Raw genomic sequence first — 19,924 nt, 5'->3', positions numbered from 1 at the left:
GTGTGTTCTTCTGTGTGTGTGTGTGAGGAGTGTGTTCTTCTGTGTGTGTGAGGAGTGTGTTCTTCTGTGTGTGTGTGAGGAGTGTGTTCTTCTGTGTGTGTGTGAGGAGTGTGTTCTTCTGTGTGTGTGTGAGGAGTGTGTTCTTCTGTGTGTGTGAGGAGTGTGTTCTTCTGTGTGTGTGAGGAGTGTGTTCTTCTGTGTGTGTGTGAGGAGTGTGTTCTTCTGTGTGTGTGAGGAGTGTGTTCTTCTGTGTGTGTGAGGAGTGTGTTCTGCGTGTGTGAGGAGTGTGTTCTTCTGTGTGTGTGAGGAGTGTGTTCTTCTGTGTGTGTGAGGAGTGTGTTCTGCGTGTGTGAGGAGTGTGTTCTGTGTGTGTGAGGAGTGTGTTCTTCTGTGTGTGTGAGGAGTGTGTTCTTCTGTGTGTGTGAGGAGTGTGTTCTTCTGTGTGTGTGAGGAGTGTGTTCTTCTGTGTGTGTGAGGAGTGTTCTTCTGTGTGTGTGTGAGGAGTGTGTTCTTCTGCGTGTGTGAGGAGTGTGTTCTTCTGTGTGTGTGAGGAGTGTGTTCTTCTGCGTGTGTGAGGAGTGTGTTCTTCTGTGTGTGTGAGGAGTGTGTTCTTCTGTGTGTGTGAGGAGTGTGTTCTTTTGTGTGTGTGAGGAGTGTGTTCTTCTGTGTGTGTGAGGAGTGTGTTCTTCTGTGTGTGTGAGGAGTGTGTTCTTCTGTGTGTGTGTGGAGTGTGTTCTTCTGTGTGTGAGGAGTGTGTTCTTCTGCGTGTGTGAGGAGTGTGTTCTTCTGTGTGTGTGAGGAGTGTGTTCTTCTGTGTGTGTGAGGAGTGTGTTCTTCTGTGTGTGTGGGGAGTGTGTTCTTCTGTGTGTGTGAGGAGTGTGTTCTTCTGTGTGTGTGAGGAGTGTGTTCTTCTGGGTGTGTGAGGAGTGTGTTCTTCTGTGTGTGTGAGGAGTGTGTTCTTCTGTGTGTGTGAGGAGTGTGTTCTTCTGTGTGTGTGAGGAGTGTGTTCTTCTGTGTGTGTGAGGAGTGTGTTCTTCTGTGTGTGTGAGGAGTGTTCTTCTGTGTGTGTGAGGAGTGTGTTCTTCTGTGTGTGTGAGGAGTGTTCTTCTGTGTGTGTGAGGAGTGTGTTCTTCTGTGTGTGTGAGGAGTGTGTTCTTCTGCGTGTGTGAGGAGTGTGTTCTTCTGCGTGTGTGAGGAGTGTATTCTTCTGTGTGTGTGAGGAGTGTGTTCTTCTGTGTGTGTGGAGTGTGTTCTTCTGTGTGTGTGAGGAGTGTGTTCTTCTGTGTGTGTGAGGAGTGTGTTCTTCTGTGTGTGTGAGGAGTGTGTTCTTCTGTGTGTGTGAGGAGTGTGTTCTTCTGCGTGTGTGAGGAGTGTGTTCTTCTGCGTGTGTGAGGAGTGTATTCTTCTGCGTGTGTGAGGAGTGTGTTCTTCTGTGTGTGTGGAGTGTGTTCTTCTGTGTGTGTGAGGAGTGTGTTCTTCTGTGTGTGTGAGGAGTGTGTTCTTCTGTGTGTGTGAGGAGTGTGTTCTTCTGTGTGTGTGAGGAGTGTGTTCTTCTGTGTGTGTGAGGAGTGTGTTCTTTTGTGTGTGAGGAGTGTGTTCTTCTGTGTGTGTGAGGAGTGTGTTCTTCTGTGTGTGTGAGGAGTGTGTTCTTCTGCGTGTGTGAGGAGTGTGTTCTTTTGTGTGTGTGGAGTGTGTTCTTCTGTGTGTGTGAGGAGTGTGTTCTTCTGTGTGTGTGAGGAGTGTGTTCTTCTGTGTGTGTGAGGAGTGTGTTCTTCTGTGTGTGTGAGGAGTGTGTTCTTCTGTGTGTGTGTGGAGTGTGTTCTTCTGTGTGTGAGGAGTGTGTTCTTCTGCGTGTGTGAGGAGTGTGTTCTTCTGTGTGTGTGAGGAGTGTGTTCTTCTGTGTGTGTGAGGAGTGTGTTCTTCTGTGTGTGTGGGGAGTGTGTTCTTCTGTGTGTGTGAGGAGTGTGTTCTTCTGTGTGTGTGAGGAGTGTGTTCTTCTGGGTGTGTGAGGAGTGTGTTCTTCTGTGTGTGTGAGGAGTGTGTTCTTCTGTGTGTGTGAGGAGTGTGTTCTTCTGTGTGTGTGAGGAGTGTGTTCTTCTGTGTGTGTGAGGAGTGTGTTCTTCTGTGTGTGTGAGGAGTGTTCTTCTGTGTGTGTGAGGAGTGTGTTCTTCTGTGTGTGTGAGGAGTGTTCTTCTGTGTGTGTGAGGAGTGTGTTCTTCTGTGTGTGTGAGGAGTGTGTTCTTCTGCGTGTGTGAGGAGTGTGTTCTTCTGCGTGTGTGAGGAGTGTATTCTTCTGTGTGTGTGAGGAGTGTGTTCTTCCGCGTGTGTGAGGAGTGTTCTTCTGTGTGTGTGTGTTCTTCTGTGTGTGTGAGGAGTGTGTTCTTCTGTGTGTGTGAGGAGTGTGTTCTTCTGTGTGTGTGAGGAGTGTGTTCTTCTGCGTGTGTGAGGAGTGTGTTCTTCTGTGTGTGTGAGGAGTGTGTTCTTCTGTGTGTGTGAGGAGTGTGTTCTTCTGTGTGTGTGAGGAGTGTGTTCTTCTGCGTGTGAGGAGTGTGTTCTTCTGTGTGTGTGAGGAGTGTGTTCTTCCGCGTGTGTGAGGAGTGTGTTCTTCTGTGTGTGTGTGAGGAGTGTGTTCTTCTGTGTGTGTGAGGAGTGTGTTCTTCTGTGTGTGTGAGGAGTGTGTTATTCTGTGTGTGTGAGGAGTGTGTTCTTCTGCGTGTGTGAGGAGTGTGTTCTTCTGTGTGTGTGAGCAGTGTGTTCTTCTGCGTGTGTGAGGAGTGTGTTCTTCTGTGTGTGTGAGGAGTGTGTTCTTCTGTGTGTGTGAGGAGTGTTCTTCTGTGTGTGTGAGGAGTGTGTTCTTCTGTGTGTGTGAGGAGTGTGTTCTTCTGTGTGTGTGAGGAGTGTGTTCTTCTGCGTGTGTGAGGAGTGTATTCTTCTGTGTGTGTGAGGAGTGTGTTCTTCCGCGTGTGTGAGGAGTGTTCTTCTGTGTGTGTGTGTTCTTCTGTGTGTGTGAGGAGTGTGTTCTTCTGTGTGTGTGAGGAGTGTGTTCTTCTGTGTGTGTGAGGAGTGTGTTCTTCTGTGTGTGTGAGGAGTGTGTTCTTCTGTGTGTGTGAGGAGTGTGTTCTTCTGGGTGTGTGAGGAGTGTGTTCTTCTGTGTGTGTGAGGAGTGTGTTCTTCTGTGTGTGTGAGGAGTGTGTTCTTCTGTGTGTGTGAGGAGTGTGTTCTTCTGTGTGTGTGAGGAGTGTTCTTCTGTGTGTGTGAGGAGTGTGTTCTTCTGTGTGTGTGAGGAGTGTGTTCTTCTGTGTGTGTGAGGAGTGTGTTCTTCTGTGTGTGTGAGGAGTGTGTTCTTCTGTGTGTGTGAGGAGTGTGTTCTTCTGTGTGTGTGAGGAGTGTGTTCTTCTGCGTGTGTGAGGAGTGTGTTCTTCTGCGTGTGTGAGGAGTGTATTCTTCTGTGTGTGTGAGGAGTGTGTTCTTCCGCGTGTGTGAGGAGTGTTCTTCTGTGTGTGTGTGTTCTTCTGTGTGTGTGAGGAGTGTGTTCTTCTGTGTGTGTGAGGAGTGTGTTCTTCTGTGTGTGTGAGGAGTGTGTTCTTCTGCGTGTGTGAGGAGTGTGTTCTTCTGTGTGTGTGAGGAGTGTGTTCTTCTGTGTGTGTGAGGAGTGTGTTCTTCTGTGTGTGTGAGGAGTGTGTTCTTCTGCGTGTGAGGAGTGTGTTCTTCTGTGTGTGTGAGGAGTGTGTTCTTCTGTGTGTGTGAGGAGTGTGTTATTCTGTGTGTGTGAGGAGTGTGTTCTTCTGCGTGTGTGAGGAGTGTGTTCTTCTGTGTGTGTGAGGAGTGAGTTCTTCTGTGTGTGTGAGGAGTGTGTTCTTCTGTGTGTGTGAGGAGTGTGTTCTTCTGTGTGTGTGAGGAGTGTGTTCTTCTGTGTGTGTGAGGAGTGTGTTCTTCTGTGTGTGTGAGGAGTGTGTTCTTCCGCGTGTGTGAGGAGTGTTCTTCTGTGTGTGTGTGTTCTTCTGTGTGTGTGAGGAGTGTGTTCTTCTGTGTGTGTGAGGAGTGTGTTCTTCTGTGTGTGTGAGGAGTGTGTTCTTCTGTGTGTGTGAGGAGTGTGTTCTTCTGTGTGTGTGAGGAGTGTGTTCTTCCGCGTGTGTGAGGAGTGTTCTTCTGTGTGTGTGTGTTCTTCTGTGTGTGTGAGGAGTGTGTTCTTCTGTGTGTGTGAGGAGTGTGTTCTTCTGCGTGTGTGAGGAGTGTGTTCTTCTGCGTGTGAGGAGTGTGTTCTTCTGTGTGTGTGAGGAGTGTGTTCTTCTGTGTGTGTGAGGAGTGTGTTCTTCTGTGTGTGTGAGGAGTGTGTTCTTCTGTGTGTGTGAGGAGTGTGTTCTTCTGTGTGTGTGAGGAGTGTGTTCTTCTGTGTGTGTGAGGAGTGTGTTCTTCTGCGTGTGTGAGGAGTGTGTTCTTCTGTGTGTGTGAGGAGTGTGTTCTTCTGTGTGTGTGAGGAGTGTTCTTCTGCGTGTGTGAGGAGTGTTCTTCTGCGTGTGTGAGGAGTGTGTTCTTCTGTGTGTGAGGAGTGTGTTCTTCTGTGTGTGTGAGTAGTGTGTTATTCTGTGTGTGTGAGGAGTGTGTTCTTCTGTGTGTGTGAGGAGTGTGTTCTTCTGCGTGTGTGAGGAGTGTGTTCTTCTGCGTGTGTGAGGAGTGTGTTCTTCTGTGTGTGAGGAGTGTGTTCTTCTGTGTGTGTGAGGAGTGTGTTCTTCTGTGTGTGTGAGGAGTGTGTTCTTCTGTGTGTGTGTGAGGAGTGTGTTCTTCTGTGTGTGAGGAGTGTGTTCTTCTGTGTGTGTGAGGAGTGTGTTCTTCTGCGTGTGTGAGGAGTGTGTTCTTCTGTGTGTGTGAGGAGTGTGTTCTTCTGTGTGTGTGAGGAGTGTTCTTCTGTGTGTGTGAGGAGTGTGTTCTTCTGTGTGTGTGAGGAGTGTTCTTCTGTGTGTGTGAGGAGTGTGTTCTTCTGTGTGTGTGAGGAGTGTGTTCTTCTGCGTGTGTGAGGAGTGTGTTCTTCTGCGTGTGTGAGGAGTGTGTTCTTCTGTGTGTGTGAGGAGTGTGTTCTTCTGTGTGTGTGAGGAGTGTGTTCTTCCGCGTGTGTGAGGAGTGTTCTTCTGTGTGTGTGTGTTCTTCTGTGTGTGTGAGGAGTGTGTTCTTCTGTGTGTGTGAGGAGTGTGTTCTTCTGTGTGTGTGAGGAGTGTGTTCTTCTGTGTGTGTGAGGAGTGTGTTCTTCTGTGTGTGTGAGGAGTGTGTTCTTCCGCGTGTGTGAGGAGTGTTCTTCTGTGTGTGTGTGTTCTTCTGTGTGTGTGAGGAGTGTGTTCTTCTGTGTGTGTGAGGAGTGTGTTCTTCTGCGTGTGTGAGGAGTGTGTTCTTCTGCGTGTGAGGAGTGTGTTCTTCTGTGTGTGTGAGGAGTGTGTTCTTCTGTGTGTGTGAGGAGTGTGTTCTTCTGTGTGTGTGAGGAGTGTGTTCTTCTGTGTGTGAGAGGAGTGTGTTCTTCTGTGTGTGTGTGTGTGTGTGTGAGGAGTGTGTTCTTCTGTGTGTGTGAGGAGTGTGTTCTTCTGTGTGTGTGTGTGTGTGTGTGAGGAGTGTGTTCTTCTGCGTGTGTGTTAAATATGTAAATATTTATGACACACATGACTCTGCTCCTGCGGTGATTGAGTGTATGCAGAAGAATAAACAGGGACGTCAGCAAAAGAACATTTAATCCTCAGTTCATACATTATCAGATTCCCACGTACAGTTGAGACACATCCTCTACACAGCTCGTTTTCTACAGTTTTTGTCCATCTGCAAATATAAGTTAGTACTGTACATCACTTGCCAATTATTGGCATGAACTGATCTCTGGGAAACCTCTTGTAAACATCGGCCGCTTCAAGTTACATCCGTACAGTCGACGTGTGCTGGCAGCAGAAGGAGAAGACGGACAGTTTTCAGAATAAACCCTTGTGTTGTGCACATGGTTAGAATAAGGCTTCTCGTAGTCGGCGGATGTGCAGATCTCTTCAGATGTCAACATGGACACACACACTGAAGAATGCTCTGGAAGGAAATGTGCAATTAAGCGTAATATAATATCTCTTAGCCTATAATATCTGCCTTAAGCCCTTTGACATCAAGGTTTTAAGGTGCGAACTTCTACAATATTGTAGTATTAATATTAATATTGCTTCTCTCCTCCCACAAACCTCTGCATCATTAGAGAAGTGCTGTGTTTGAAACAATCAAAGGTCAAAGATGACGGTGTGAAATCACATCATTTGGTGAATATTAGGGTAAGCTGTGATATAGAGCGACTCTTTCTCACTTAAACTGTCCACAATTAACTGTGACTGATCATAACATTTAATGTCATCATCAATCTTTTATCCTCTAACAATAATCATGACATCATTTCCTGGTCTGGGTTCATTATAAATGAACATCTACTTATGATTCTCGTTTCAAAGGACATAACGCCAACAGAAGCCGGTCTAGCAGCAACTAAACAAGTATGTACTTCCTGTCTGTAATTAAAACTTTACATGTATGGCTCATTAACATGTGACCCAGGCACATTTCCCTGACATGGCCATGGCGATAAGACTGACTAGAAAGAGTTAAAACACAAATCCTGACAGAGGACCGAGTCATGAGTGTGAGAACTGCAGCTTCTAGACCAATTAAAAGCGAGGGTCGATCTTCCCCAGAACATCCACGTGTGGACGCTGCGCCCTCGAGTTCTCGGCTGGCCTGAAACTGACAGGATGGACAACGGGGAGATATCTGAAGTTAAAAGGATTGAAGTGGTCAGGATCTCTGCATAGATGACTCCGAGCAGCAGAGAAACCTTCACATGTACTAACGCTTCCTCTTCAACACAGTGACGGTCAAACTGATTCTGTCCTGGGACATTTAAAAAGCGTGGAGTTGGATTTGACTCATTGGTGAGTGAGTGATACGGCTGCAGAAGTCCTGGGGTCTTTTTTAGCTTGATTCTTCTCCAGATCATGTGACCTGCACCTCACAGAGGTAGATTAGTGATCCCCGTTGCTGACGAGCACCTCAGGGCCAGCTGTGGTGGTGGGGATACGGGGCATCTTCTTGAGCGGGCTGGGGATGTGCTGAGAACCACAGAAAAACACAATCAGCCAAACTCAAAACACTTCCAATTGATTTACTACAAAAAAAGAAAGACTAGAGCGTTGGTTTGGGAACTGGTTGTTTTCTCCAGTAGTTGGGTTTGTTTAGGCATATATGAACAGGGCAATCGCGCTCAGGCCCGTTTACACCTGCTATTAACCCTCTGGTGCTCTTAGAAAAATAGTATGTTTTTTTTTTTCATCGGAATTGTATGAAACTTCATTGCCGAATTTCATCTAGTGGAAACTATTGGTACTGCGGCCAAACTAAATCACACAGAAAGCTAATTTTTGGAAATATCAGGCTCAAATTTTCAACACAACTTGTTTAGATGTATGATTTTCTCACAGTTTTAGAATAAAACATGTTTTTGAAAGAATATATTTCATATAAAAATTTAAAATAGTATTTTTGCAAATTTTTTATAACAATAAACGTACAATTCTGTAACTTTCAAATCCACTTTTTAAAACTTTTTCTTCACTTCAGCAATAATCTTCCAAGTGAACAGTCCTAAACCGGTCTAATGTGAATAAATGGATTATAAATACAGCGTAAATATAATTTAGCAACATAAAATCCCCTAAAAATACAAAATGTTACATAAAAAACATTATCGAACTAAAATAAAGTAAATTCTGTCATTTTTGACGACACGCGAAGAGCAGCAGATGTGTGTTGTGGTCAGTAATCTGGATGTGTGTACAGTAAACATGACATCACGTGCTCCACACATACCCTAATGCACAGGTAAATGGGCTTTACTTTAAGCGTTGTGGGAAAATTCGGTTCACGGATCTCCCCCGAAGTGATAAAATAAAATTCTGTATCAATTTATAGGCAAGACAAGTAGTTTAAGGCTTGGTTTGTAGAGAATTACAAACATGCGCACATATTTTTAAATACGCATAACTATAGAATTAATTCTTGATGCGCACGTGAGCGCCATCAGCTTTTCTCACAGGTTCAGTTTAAAGTCTGTGTAGAGAGAACGGTGTCGTCTTAGCGGCCCCTAATTTAATAACTAATGATCGTTGCGACGGAAGTGAATCAATCAAAACTAACTTTAGCTGGAAAATATCTTTATTCAAGAACCGCTATAAAGACAAAACAATCTGTTACCTTAAATTATACGTTTATCTCTGTAAAGCCGCTTTGAAACAATCTACATTGTTAAAAGCGCTATATAAATGAAGATGACTTGACTGCTAGCTGGACATGTGTAGCCGGTGCAGAGGTCAGGGTGTACCTCAGCCGCAGTGAGCAGTGCTGCCTCCAGAGGCCTGTGGTCGTCCATCGAGCGCCTGGCGTACTGTCTGCGGTGCTTCTCGTCCACACGGGTCAGGTACCATGTCCCCGGGGACAGATCCTCTACAGAGCCTTGAGGGATGTAGTTTGCTGTGGGAATATGAGGAACATCACATGGTCAAACGGATCCGACAGATTTTCATGAATGCGAGAAGAGAACGCAAACGCTGGATCACCTAAATGGTGTGTTTCTTCTCTGAGCTTCATGTTCTCTGCAAAAACCCCCGGTGAAACCTTCCTTCTGGAGTCCAGTCTGGCCGGCAAGTCACACAGGCTGGAGACCATCTTATCCAGAGCAGAGCCTTGAAGTGAAGAAGTACGTTAGCACCACGGACTGTCATCAAGCCTGAGCTAGCAGTGGCTGGGCGATACGACTGACAGAAACTTCAGGAAGATTTGTTCATTATAAATGCGTTGAGCGGTGCTTGTGTCCACACTGGCTGTCTACACTGAACATTATTAAAAACATATTGGACATATATCCACTGTAGACAGCATCAGTGATTGTAATGGGTTCTACAGAAAGTAGAATAATCGCAGAGAACATTTGTGAAAAAGTAGCGTTTCAATCCCATGCGGTCAAGAGAACAAAATAGTCACTTGCGGTGCGATGAAACTGCTCTGGTCCAATCACATTATGTGCATGTCTTCCTATTCAGATTAAGTTTTTTGTTGTTTTTTAAAGAAGCTGCAATTTTTTTTTTTGCAATGATGCCAGATTTACTTGCTGTCTTCTGGTTACTATTTGGTTAGTTCCAAATAAAGGCGGAGTACTCTTCATTTAATTCACTATATCAAAAAATAGGCTTGACTATATTGTTATGGATTATATAATAATTAGGGCTGTCAATCGATTAAAAAAATGTAATCGCATGATTGTCACGAGTTAACTCGCGATTAATCGCACATTTTTTATTTGTTCTAAATGTACCTTAAATTAATACTTTTCAAGATTGTAATACTCTAATCATTATGGGGATGGATAAATATGGATGCTTTATGCAAATGTATGTTTATTATTGAAACCATAGTCAATAATAATAATACAACATTTTTGGGTTGAAATTCCACATAAAAGTGACACAAAATATGTTGTACCATGACTGTGAGCGTGGTCGTACCGCCCACCCTAGTTTAGGGGAATGACACTCTAATGGAGACCGCTTCTGTGTGTGTGTGTGTGTGTGTGTGTGTGTGTGTACCAGGTGTGGCGTCTTGTGTGACTCTGATGGAGTAGAGTGTGGCAGCAAAGCCTGAGCCGTAAGAAAACACACCGATCCTCTGTCCTGCCAGCTGCTGCGGTGTGTGTCTGTAGAGATTCACAACATGATAAGAATCACGTCTACCGTGGCTTTGAGTATGACCGTGAATGCTGTGTGAAGAGAAGCCGTGACACTCACTGTGCGAGCACTGAAGCCAAGCAGCCGTACACTGACGGCGTGTACATGTTGCCGTTCTGGTTGGATATGAGGAGAGACGCTTTGGTTTTATTCTCAAACAGTTCTGAACTGGCTTTCATAAAGGCCTTCTCCACATCTCGGTCAAAATAAGTGTCCTCAATCTTCACGTCTCTGCAAAAAATAAATATTTAAAGGTTTATTTAAGGCGAGACACTACAGGTGAATAGGGTAACATTTCTAACTATCAGATATCACCATGAAACTTCCCCAGTTGATTATCTACATTAAGATGAGAAAAAATGTATTACAAGTTTTCTATAATTTAATGTTTAAATATGCAAATTAGGCAATATCTAAGTGTATATGTGCGAATTTGCATATATTAAAAAAAACGAAATCTGAGTATTGGATAAAGCCAGGTTGAAAATTATTTTTTCATTGTGTTCACATATTAGATGGGAAAAATTACAGAGGGATTTATGGATATCTACTTTTATCTTGTAAATCACAATATACTGTCAATAATGTTTTTTGGAATAAAATGTTATATAAATCAGGCTAGGAATAATATATCTACAAATCCCTCTGTAAATGTCTTCATAATATAACTAGGTACAAGACTGGAAGGTTTGGTGTGTATCGGTGCGACTGAATTGGAGATCTCGGACTTGGAGAATGAGAGAAAAGTCATTTTGAGAAAACGGGCTTTAAAGATTTATCATCAGCCAATGAGATCGCGCATTCAGCCCTTTTACTTTCACGATTGGTTGCTGATAAAAAGGAAATGACCATATTTGGATCGACAGCATTGTACAGGAGAGAGGGCTTTCTAACGGTGTGTGTGATGACGGTGCAGACAGAGATCGCGGAGCAGAGGATGATTTACAACGCCAACTTTTTATGAATTTATGAGAAATCTACAGACGCAAACAGACAAAGTTAGTAAAATAAAGACCTAAATGTGTGTTTCAGACTTTTTTTCACCACAAGACTGAAAGAAGATGTTATTGAAGACAAATAGCCCAAAATCTCAAAATTGACCAGTGAAAAAAAAATAAAACGATGTGTCTCGCCTTAAAAAAAACCCCCAGCTTATGGGTTTGGAACAACAAAACAGAATTTTTCATTGTGGTGAACTTTTTCTTTAAATATAAATATATTGTGATTCATTCATTAACGTTAAATGCGTGCACTTCTCAGTGTGACGCTCATGCGGTGCGGCTCTGTAACGCTCAATGGTCAGCTGAAGGACTCTGTTAACCTGAAAGCTTCCAGTCCGCTGAAGGGCCCGCTCTCCGTGTTTGGACTGGGATGACACATGAAATCGTTGAGCATTAGGCGAGCCAAAGACTTCTGCACCAGTTTGCAGTAAGGAGAGTGGAAGACCATGAAGCCAAAGTCTTCGAGACTACAGCGCCTCTCAACGCCCTCTGAAACACAGCAGAAGCCCTCAAGACATGAGCAACCAGTCAACATGTGTCGTTCTCTGTTGAGATGTGCATTACAGATCCTGGAGGAAAGATGAAACCTAGATGTCACTGTGTTCCTCGCAGAGATATCATAGTTTCAGAAGATCTGGACCAACGGGCATGAGTCGTATTTAGTGGAGAGGAGGGACTGAAAGTTTAGCCAGGGAGAATTGAATAAGGACATTTTGGCCGATAATGTGAACACAAATCTTGACACTAGCAATCATCAATGTTTATAACACAGCATATAACGCACGAGAGGAGGAAATATGAGAACACAACGGGACTCTTAACTAAGACTTAGGTGCCTTTAACTAATATGTACTTCGTATATGTATCAAAAGGCCTTTTAACTTTCATGATTTTAAATGTAAACTTTGTGGTGTTTTATTGCCATTTTATTGTTTGTGTGACACTTTGGGACTGTTTTTAAACCCCCTGTTACTGTAGCACTGTGAGATTTCACGGAAATGTAAAGTGCATCATAAATAAAATGTATTATTATTATTATTATTACTTGTATGCATCATGAATAATAGTTTGGTAATGTACTTATTGCGCTGATGTTGTATTGTAAAACTCTTGTGCTGCTATGAGGAGGATGCGGTGAGGCTAGGACAGGTGTGTGTGAGTCGGTTTATTTTTATTTTTTATATTTAAGTTTTTATTGGAAAGGGATACAATTCACCTGTTTACATTTCTCACTTTTACCAGTTTACATAATTGTTAAACAGGAGTCGGTTTAAAGGGGACATTAAGTTCCTGTGACGTCAGACGCTGTGCTTTTGCAATATGACGGCGCTCTTACTCCAAAAGATATAACAAAACATCCCTTTTTCTTTAAGATGGTTACATTAATAGTGTTTGTTATATACATCTTTTAATTAAAGTGGAAATCTAAATAATGTGAAGTTGACTGACTGCTTCATTTCCACTTTAAGGGGGGGTTAAGGGGTTAAGCCTGGCTCACACTACAGGAGTTTTAGGCCGATTTATGCCCGATTTCCCCCTCCGGAGAATCGGAGAAAAAATCTTGTCGAGGACCTCGATTGGTTTCGATGTTCGGCACAGATTATCTTGTAATGTGAGGCGTTCACAGATCGAATCTTGCCACACCCGATCTGCTCTCACAATCATGTTTGATATTTATCAGGATGAGCAAGATTGTGATTACGTCAGTAGGCCTACTGCCAATAGCCAAACAAGTCTACAACGAGACGGAAGTGACAGACATTTCTTACCTGCATTTCTCGCATGTTGAGCCCGTCTCACCAAACATTTTCTCAGCCACACTCGTTTATTCTTCCGCTTTTGTTTTTCTCACAACAAACGATCATAATTGATACAGCAAGTTTTCGTGTTACAGTATCCATTTTGTTTACATCCGCTTCCGATCTGCTGCGTAGATCACGTGAGGCGCGCGCTTCCTCTGGCATGATCATTTTTTTTTATTATTATTTTTTTTATTTTTTTATTCAACAATTGCACAGTTTACAGTTTTTTATTGTGCAGTTTCCAAAATTGCAGGTGTTTTAACTCCTCTGGCATGATAATCTTAGTAACATTTTGTAGTGTGTGATGCGCCGCGATTTTCAAATCTTGTAGTATGAGCATGTTTAAGATCTGAGGTAAGAAAATCTGCAAAGATTCTCCTAAAGTGTGTGCTGCAACCAGATTTCAAAATCGGTTAGGATTTCAAAACTCCAGTAGTGTGAGCCAGGCATTAGGGAACATGCATGTAAATGTAAGTACATAGTAGTCAAAGACACTTAACTGGATTTTTTATGATAATTTTTGCTATCTGGCAGCCCTCGATTTACTTCACAAAATGGCAGAATACAAATAAATACATGAAAATAAACAAATAAAAGCGTTTGTTTGAGGATATGTGGACATGTTAGCCGACCTCTCTGCCACTGGGCGTGGATCTTGCTCCTGAAGACGGAGTAGCATCGGTCTAAAGCGCTGAGGTAACACTGGATGGAGAGCTTGCCGTCCACCACGGGATACTCAGACACCATATCTGGCTTATAAAAATCATACGCATGCTGCATATGTGTCCCACGCAGACCTGTGAAAACATGCGATTACATCAATTACTTCAGGAAATAAAGCATACAGAGCATTACATGTAGAACTGCCGATTCCTGCATGGATGTAGTGCGGACTTTACCCTCGGCCACGGGTTAGTTAGAGCTGTGTGTGTGTGTGTGTGTGTGTGTGTGTGTGTGTGTGTGTGTGAAAGGTCATGACAGCTGATGTTGTGCAGGCCTCATACCTCTCTCAAAGGCCAGAGGGGCGTTGGGTCCCACCAGCATGGCCACGGCTCCGGCGCCCCCTGTAGGCCTGGCGCTGCCCGTGGAGTAAACCGCAATATCACCAGCGACCACCACAGCGTAGCGCCCTGCACCAGCAGAACCAGTCCGTTAGCCAATGCTCAAGACACACAACTCAAAATACAGCTTTTTATAATGAATGTGGAAACATGTCACCCTACAATAAGAGCTGACATTAAAACTAACCCAAATAAAGCATTCTGCACAGAAGGTAATGATGCATGTTTTAGGACTGTTGTGATTTTATGCATTGCGACATTATTCTCTAATAATTAAGCGCATTTCCCACCCTAAATTCTCAGTTTTTTTTCTTACTTTGAATATGTAATTCCCATTATTTTTAATGCTGATTCTCAATACTGTAATAAAAAAGTTGTATCTTTTAAATTTAAAGGCATTATATATATATATATATATATATAGTAGTCAACATTTGATCAACAAGTTGATCCAAACCTTTCATCAAAGTTATACATGGATTTTGAACGATACCCGTTCTTGTCTTAGGACAACTTTGAAGAGATTTTTTTAATCCACTTCAAATGTTGACTACAGTGTGTGTATATATATATATAAACATTATTGTAGAATAACAGCATGCTGCTAGGAACACCAAAGTTAATTCCCAGGGAATGCAGGGACTGAGAAACGTCTACCTTGGATGCAATGCAAGGAAAAAATGTGTGCCAAATGCAACAAAAATAAATTTAAATTAGTCTTTTTTTAACAGTAATTACATGCTTAACTGTCCTAAAAAAAGTGTTAAAATGCAAAAATCACACTACCCTATTTTTCTTTAACTATAAATATTTGTCTTTAGATGTTGTGGTGAGACGTGAGCTCTACGGTCCACAGTCACATGTGTAGTGTGTGAGGGAGCAGCGCACTGTTCCAGGAGTGTGTGTGTGTGTGAGAGCAGCGCACCGCCCCAGGAGCTGGACTCCACCCAGTTTTGTGTATGTGTGTGTGTGAGAGCAGCGCACCGCCCCAGGAGCTGGACTCCACCCAGTTGTGTGTGTGTGTGTGTGTGTGTGTGTGTGTGTGTGTGTGTGTGTGTGTGTGTGTGTGAGAGAGAGCAGCGCACCGCCCCAGGAGCTGGACTCCACCCAGTTGTGTGTGTGTGTGTGTGTGTGTGTGTGTGTGTGTGTGTGAGAGCAGCGCACCGTCCCAGGAGCTGGACTCCACCCAGTTGTGTGTGTGTGTGTGTGTGTGTGTGAGAGAGAGCAGCGCACCGTCCCAGGAGCTGGACTCGACCCAGTTGACGGCGTTGAAGAGCGCGGCGGTTCCCCCGTAGCAGGCGTTGGTGGTGTCCACTCCCTCCACGTCCGTGTTGCCCGACTCCTCGAACAGCTGCATCAGGACCGTCTTGGTGGACTTGGACTTGTCGATGATGGTTTCGGTGCCCACCTCGAGCCGGCCCACGCTGTCGTAGGACAGGCCGCTCCGCTCCATCAGCCGCTGCACCACCGTCAGGCACAGGGAGCTGATGTCCTCGCGGTCCGAGCAGAAGCCCATGCGGGCCTGTCCCAGCCCCACGGTGTACTTGCCCGAGCCCACGCCGTCGTACTCCTCCAGCTCGGCCTGCTCCACGAACTGGGACGGCACGTACACCTCCAGCGCTATGATGCCCACATCTTTAGGCCACGCCGCCTCACTGACCGCAGGGAGAGATCCAGGCATTCTGAGCGGACTGAGACAGAAGAGTGCAGGACGCGGTTATTCAGCACACACTCTCATAAAGCAGGTTTACACCGTCACACACAATACTGATGTCTAGAGAACAGATCACAGATATAATGCAGAGGAACATATTCATAATGTTTTGTAGGATGTCTCTTATGTTCAGAAGCGCTGCATTTATTTGATCAGAAATATTATTACAATTTAAAATCGCTGTTTTCTATGTGAATATATAGTAAAGTGTAATTTATTCCTGTGATCAAAGCTGTATTTTCCGCATCATTACTCCAGTCTTCAGTGTCACATGATCCTTCAGAAATCATTCTAATATGATGATTTGATGCTCGAGAAACATTTATGATTATTATACAATGTTGAAAACAATTGTGCGGATTTATATTTTTGTGGAATACTTGATAGCATTCATTTTAAACATTATTTTGTAGCAATGTAAATGTCTTTACTGTCACTTTTGATCAATTGTAATGTGTCCTTACAGAATAAAAGTATATTTTTTTCTAATATGTTTCTCGAGCATCAAATTATCATATTAGAATAATTTCTGAAGGATCATGTGACTCTGAAGACTGGAGTAATGATGCTGAAAATACAGCTTTGATCACAAGAATAATAAATTACATTTTACTATACATTCACATAGAAAACAATTGTATTATTTCATGCAAAATCATTATAAATTTCACAATATTACTGTTTTATTGCTTGCCTTGCAGGGCAGAAGAGACTTTTTTAAAAACATTTAAATAATTCCAAACTTTTGACCGGGAGGGTATTCATAAATACTATGAGACGGCCAAGTGGCAAGTCCTTTGAAAACTGAAAACACACACATATGTGAGCAACATCCCGAGGAGAGGGACATTATAGAGAGAGGCACATGGCAAAGCCTGTGAGCGCTGGAGCTCTGCTCTCCTCTAATGAGATTAACCCTTTAACTGAGTAAAGGACATTACCTTTAACCCACATAGATATGGCTCTGGAGCAACTTGTCCTGTTCCATGTCAAGTAAACAAGTCAATGTGAAGAAAAGAGAAACCCCCTAGTAAACACTATTGGTATTGATTTATTTACGCACAGGGCATGTGCATAACTTTACAAGAGTTCAATAAACAGAAGTAAATGCATTTTGGCATCACGTGATCTTGTCTCGTAGGGTTAAACCCATACACTTAGGGTTAAAAAACAATATATATATTTATATATATATATATATATATATATATATATATATATATATATATATATATATATATATGGTAAAAAAAAAAAAAAGCTAACTTGTCATGTTTCTTTCAACTAGTTGACTTTAGTCAATATGAATTAGCCTACACCACTGCAGATTGTTGTTCTGGTTTGATTTGGATGATATAATCATTCCTCTGTAAAAATCTTAGCCTCTTCTTAATCATTTTACTGATTCATTAAGTAAATAACGCGCTATAAATCAAGCGTTCTGGTTTGTCGTGTCGTTAACAGTGATGTGGAAACGCTTCACTCCCCACTGACGCTTCTCTTAGCAATAATTCATTTTAATAAGTAACTAATAAACGCAAATATACATTTACATTAAACATATACATTCCACAACCAGTAGTTATGATTCTGGAAGGGGTCTAGGCGATGACCCCACCTAACGTTACATGATGTGTCACTAGCAGACCGCGAACACCTCCTCCATCACTGCGACATAACACCACTTCTTTCACACACAGGATAGTTCTTCTTACCTTACAATCATATATCAGTTTCTCTAGCTAGTCTGCTGTCTGGCGAGCTCAGAGCCGTCCGCGGGGAGATATCATAAGGTCAGATGTGTGAGGAGTGTGTGTGGTCGAGCAGTGTTTGTCGACGGACCGTCTTCCGCTGACGGAGGAGCGCGCTCAACTCACGCGCGTCCACTGCGCACTACACAGTGCGCACATCCAGTGTGTACTACGCAAGAATTTCCTACTTTTTAAAATCCTAATATTCGGGACGCGTGAATACGAACATGTAATGAATGCCTAAAACTTTTATAACCAATTGTTTTTGTTTTGTTTTTGTAAACACCAAATAAACTTTAAATGTATATTGACCCTATACTTAAATGTATAAATTAGCGAGAGGAATTTAAAAATATATATTCAATTTACATCGTTTCTGCTATTTCAGGGTGATATCCCCCAGTAATGTTTAATGGCAAAAGTGTCCCCATATTTAACATTATAGTCACTAGTGCTCTGATAGTAAACGAGATCGGAGGATCAACAGATTTCAGCTTCACAAGGAAAACAAATTATCTGTAAACTTATACAAAAGCGCTCAATTAAACTTAATTCAGAAAGTTGGTCATGGGGATTTTATCAGTGTTGCGCCGATATTTTATTTAACGTTCTTTTTTTATTATGTATTTTAGAATAATTATTAATCTTTAATAAAAGTAAAATAAATAAATAAAATAAATAAATGAGCTTTTCAAGTGCATGATGAACTATCGAGAGAAAGTCATTCATTCATCAGTCATTTAGAAGTTAATGTAGTGTAGCCAGAAACTTTATAAAATAGGCTATAACATTAATAAACTTTAGCTCAGAATTAAGCACATTATTGTTGTTGAAAACAGTTTAAGACTGGACTTACCTTTATAACAGAGTTCAGATCCTAAGAGAGCTTGTCATTGAGTGAAACGGCCGTTGAAGAAGGTATTAAAGACATACTATTTATACACGGCGAGCGGACGATACCTGTGCAGCGCGCGCGTCTGCTTCTGGAGCGCTTCGCACACGGCCAATCAAAACACAGAACGCGTTCTAAAGGTCCTCATCTTCCCGCCCCTTCACGCTCTCAGCCAATGAGCGCTTCAGAAAGGAGGGTCGCTAGACGAGGTGCGCATAGTGGTTCAATGGTGTGAGTGGATGACGGTGTATGGTGAGAGAGCCGCAGCCAATCAGAGCGCACGACTGATTCTGCTCGCCAGTTCTGCGCGAATCGGCAGGGAAGCATAACATCGTTTCCATGACTACAAGAGTGAACGATGAAACACATCATATCGGAGGATCATCACATCTCAGGTCAAGTGTTCACTGAATGAAATGGCATTTAGGGTAATCCTCGGAGTGAACATATTCAGCAAAGCATTTTGAAAATACTTGAAACTATAACAACATCTGTAGTCTGTACCTTCCTCCTCCTTACCAGTTAAGATTATTAAGATGACATAACGTTATGTTACATACAGACATTGTTATAGTTTCAAGTATTTTCAAAATTCAGATCCTAGCTGACATATGCAAGTTATAGAAATGGGAGAGATTGATTGACCAACAGAAACGAAATCAATAAGTATAAATAAAGCCATTTTAAGTGGTCCAGTTAGTATATAATAGTTAAAATAGAGCAAAGTAACACATGCAAAAGTTAAACAAACATTTTTACAGACTTACATCACAAAAATCATAGTTTGATATGTAATCTATAAGATATTAAGAAAAATTAGTAATACAACTTTCTTTTAAATTTTAAATGATTAAATGTGTGTATATATATATATATATATATATATATATATATATATATATATGCATGTATATAACAAACCAGAAATATAGTTTAATCTTTGTTAGCAACAACATGATTTGAATTACATTAAATATAAATACTTATATTAGTAAGAGAGGTTGGATGACAAAAACGTTTTGGGATATTAAAACAATAGGGAATGAATTACATTTAAATATGAAATTACATGAATTTGTGCATTTAAAAAAAGAAATAGGAAGAATAAATAAATGATGAATAATTTACATTGTGTGAATGTAATCATGTGATCAATAAGTAAATTTTTTTTTTTTTAAATGTGATAATAGATTTTGGATATAGAGTAATTTTTGGAATCTGATTATGTAATCCAGATTACATATAATCATCTTTTGTATAGTATTTTACTGGTTTCCATCACCGTAGTAAAACAGGCCATAGCTAAACTAAGGGAAGTTACAGCGATGAAAGTTTAGCATGTTAAGACAACCATATTTCTTACAGATGTAATTGAAACCATAGTTCGATCGATTGAACCGCATGTAATCGGCACATCCAGCGCTGCTCTACTATTGACTGAGAATAAAAGGACCAAATATACACCAAAAAACACAAGAACAAACTGATTTTCCTATACGTTTTATTTGCTATAAAGACCAAAATAGGTAGATTTCATTATAAAATGCTTCAAATGGGGTAAAAACCTAATAATTAAAACATTTTTGACAAAAGCTACACAGGATTAAAAGATACAGCTTTAGCCAATTTTCATTTTCTTTTTGCTGAACCCAGAGATTTATTTGCACAATAAAAGGTGCTAATATAAGTTAGCCCTTAAGCCCTGGAGATCTTTGAGGGAAAAAAACAAAACAAAGATTCAGAGATATAAAATTATAATAAAAGAATATATATTTTTATATATATATATAATTATTTATATATATTGAGAAAGTGAACTTTGGTAGAAGAAAACTCTAGAGGACACCTGAGGTAGAAAAGACTGGAATAAAACAGCAATAGACAATCTTCACATAAAAAGTACCACCAAGTGACGAGAAAC

At 41.8% G+C, this 19,924-nt stretch overlaps 1 protein-coding gene across 2 annotated transcripts; it reads right to left on the bottom strand.

Moving 5' to 3' along the window:
* Positions 1 to 5,697: 5,697 nt before the first annotated feature.
* On the bottom strand, positions 5,698 to 18,113 carry hmgcs1 (3-hydroxy-3-methylglutaryl-CoA synthase 1 (soluble)). 2 transcript variants are annotated; one of them, XM_079600037.1, is made up of 10 exons: positions 17,968 to 18,113; positions 14,880 to 15,337; positions 13,590 to 13,715; positions 13,218 to 13,382; positions 11,104 to 11,272; positions 9,843 to 10,013; positions 9,645 to 9,751; positions 8,619 to 8,744; positions 8,384 to 8,532; positions 5,698 to 7,115 (listed from the first exon to the last, which is right to left on the bottom strand). In XM_079600037.1, exons 2-10 carry the CDS (start codon positions 15,325 to 15,327, stop codon positions 7,029 to 7,031), a joined length of 1,548 nt encoding a protein of 515 aa, XP_079456163.1. In that variant the 5' UTR covers positions 15,328 to 15,337; positions 17,968 to 18,113; the 3' UTR covers positions 5,698 to 7,028. The 2 variants fall into 2 exon arrangements, with proteins under 2 accessions (XP_079456163.1, XP_079456162.1); XM_079600036.1 differs by lacking the exon at positions 17,968 to 18,113 and adding an exon at positions 17,076 to 17,308.
* Positions 18,114 to 19,924: the final 1,811 nt, after the last annotated feature.

This window comes from Phoxinus phoxinus (genome assembly GCF_949152265.1).
Source record: "Phoxinus phoxinus genome assembly, chromosome: 23".
NCBI lineage: Eukaryota > Metazoa > Chordata > Actinopteri > Cypriniformes > Leuciscidae > Phoxinus > Phoxinus phoxinus.
Note: the sequence above shows the minus strand (reverse complement) of the source record. Positions and strands in the feature narration are given on the sequence as shown.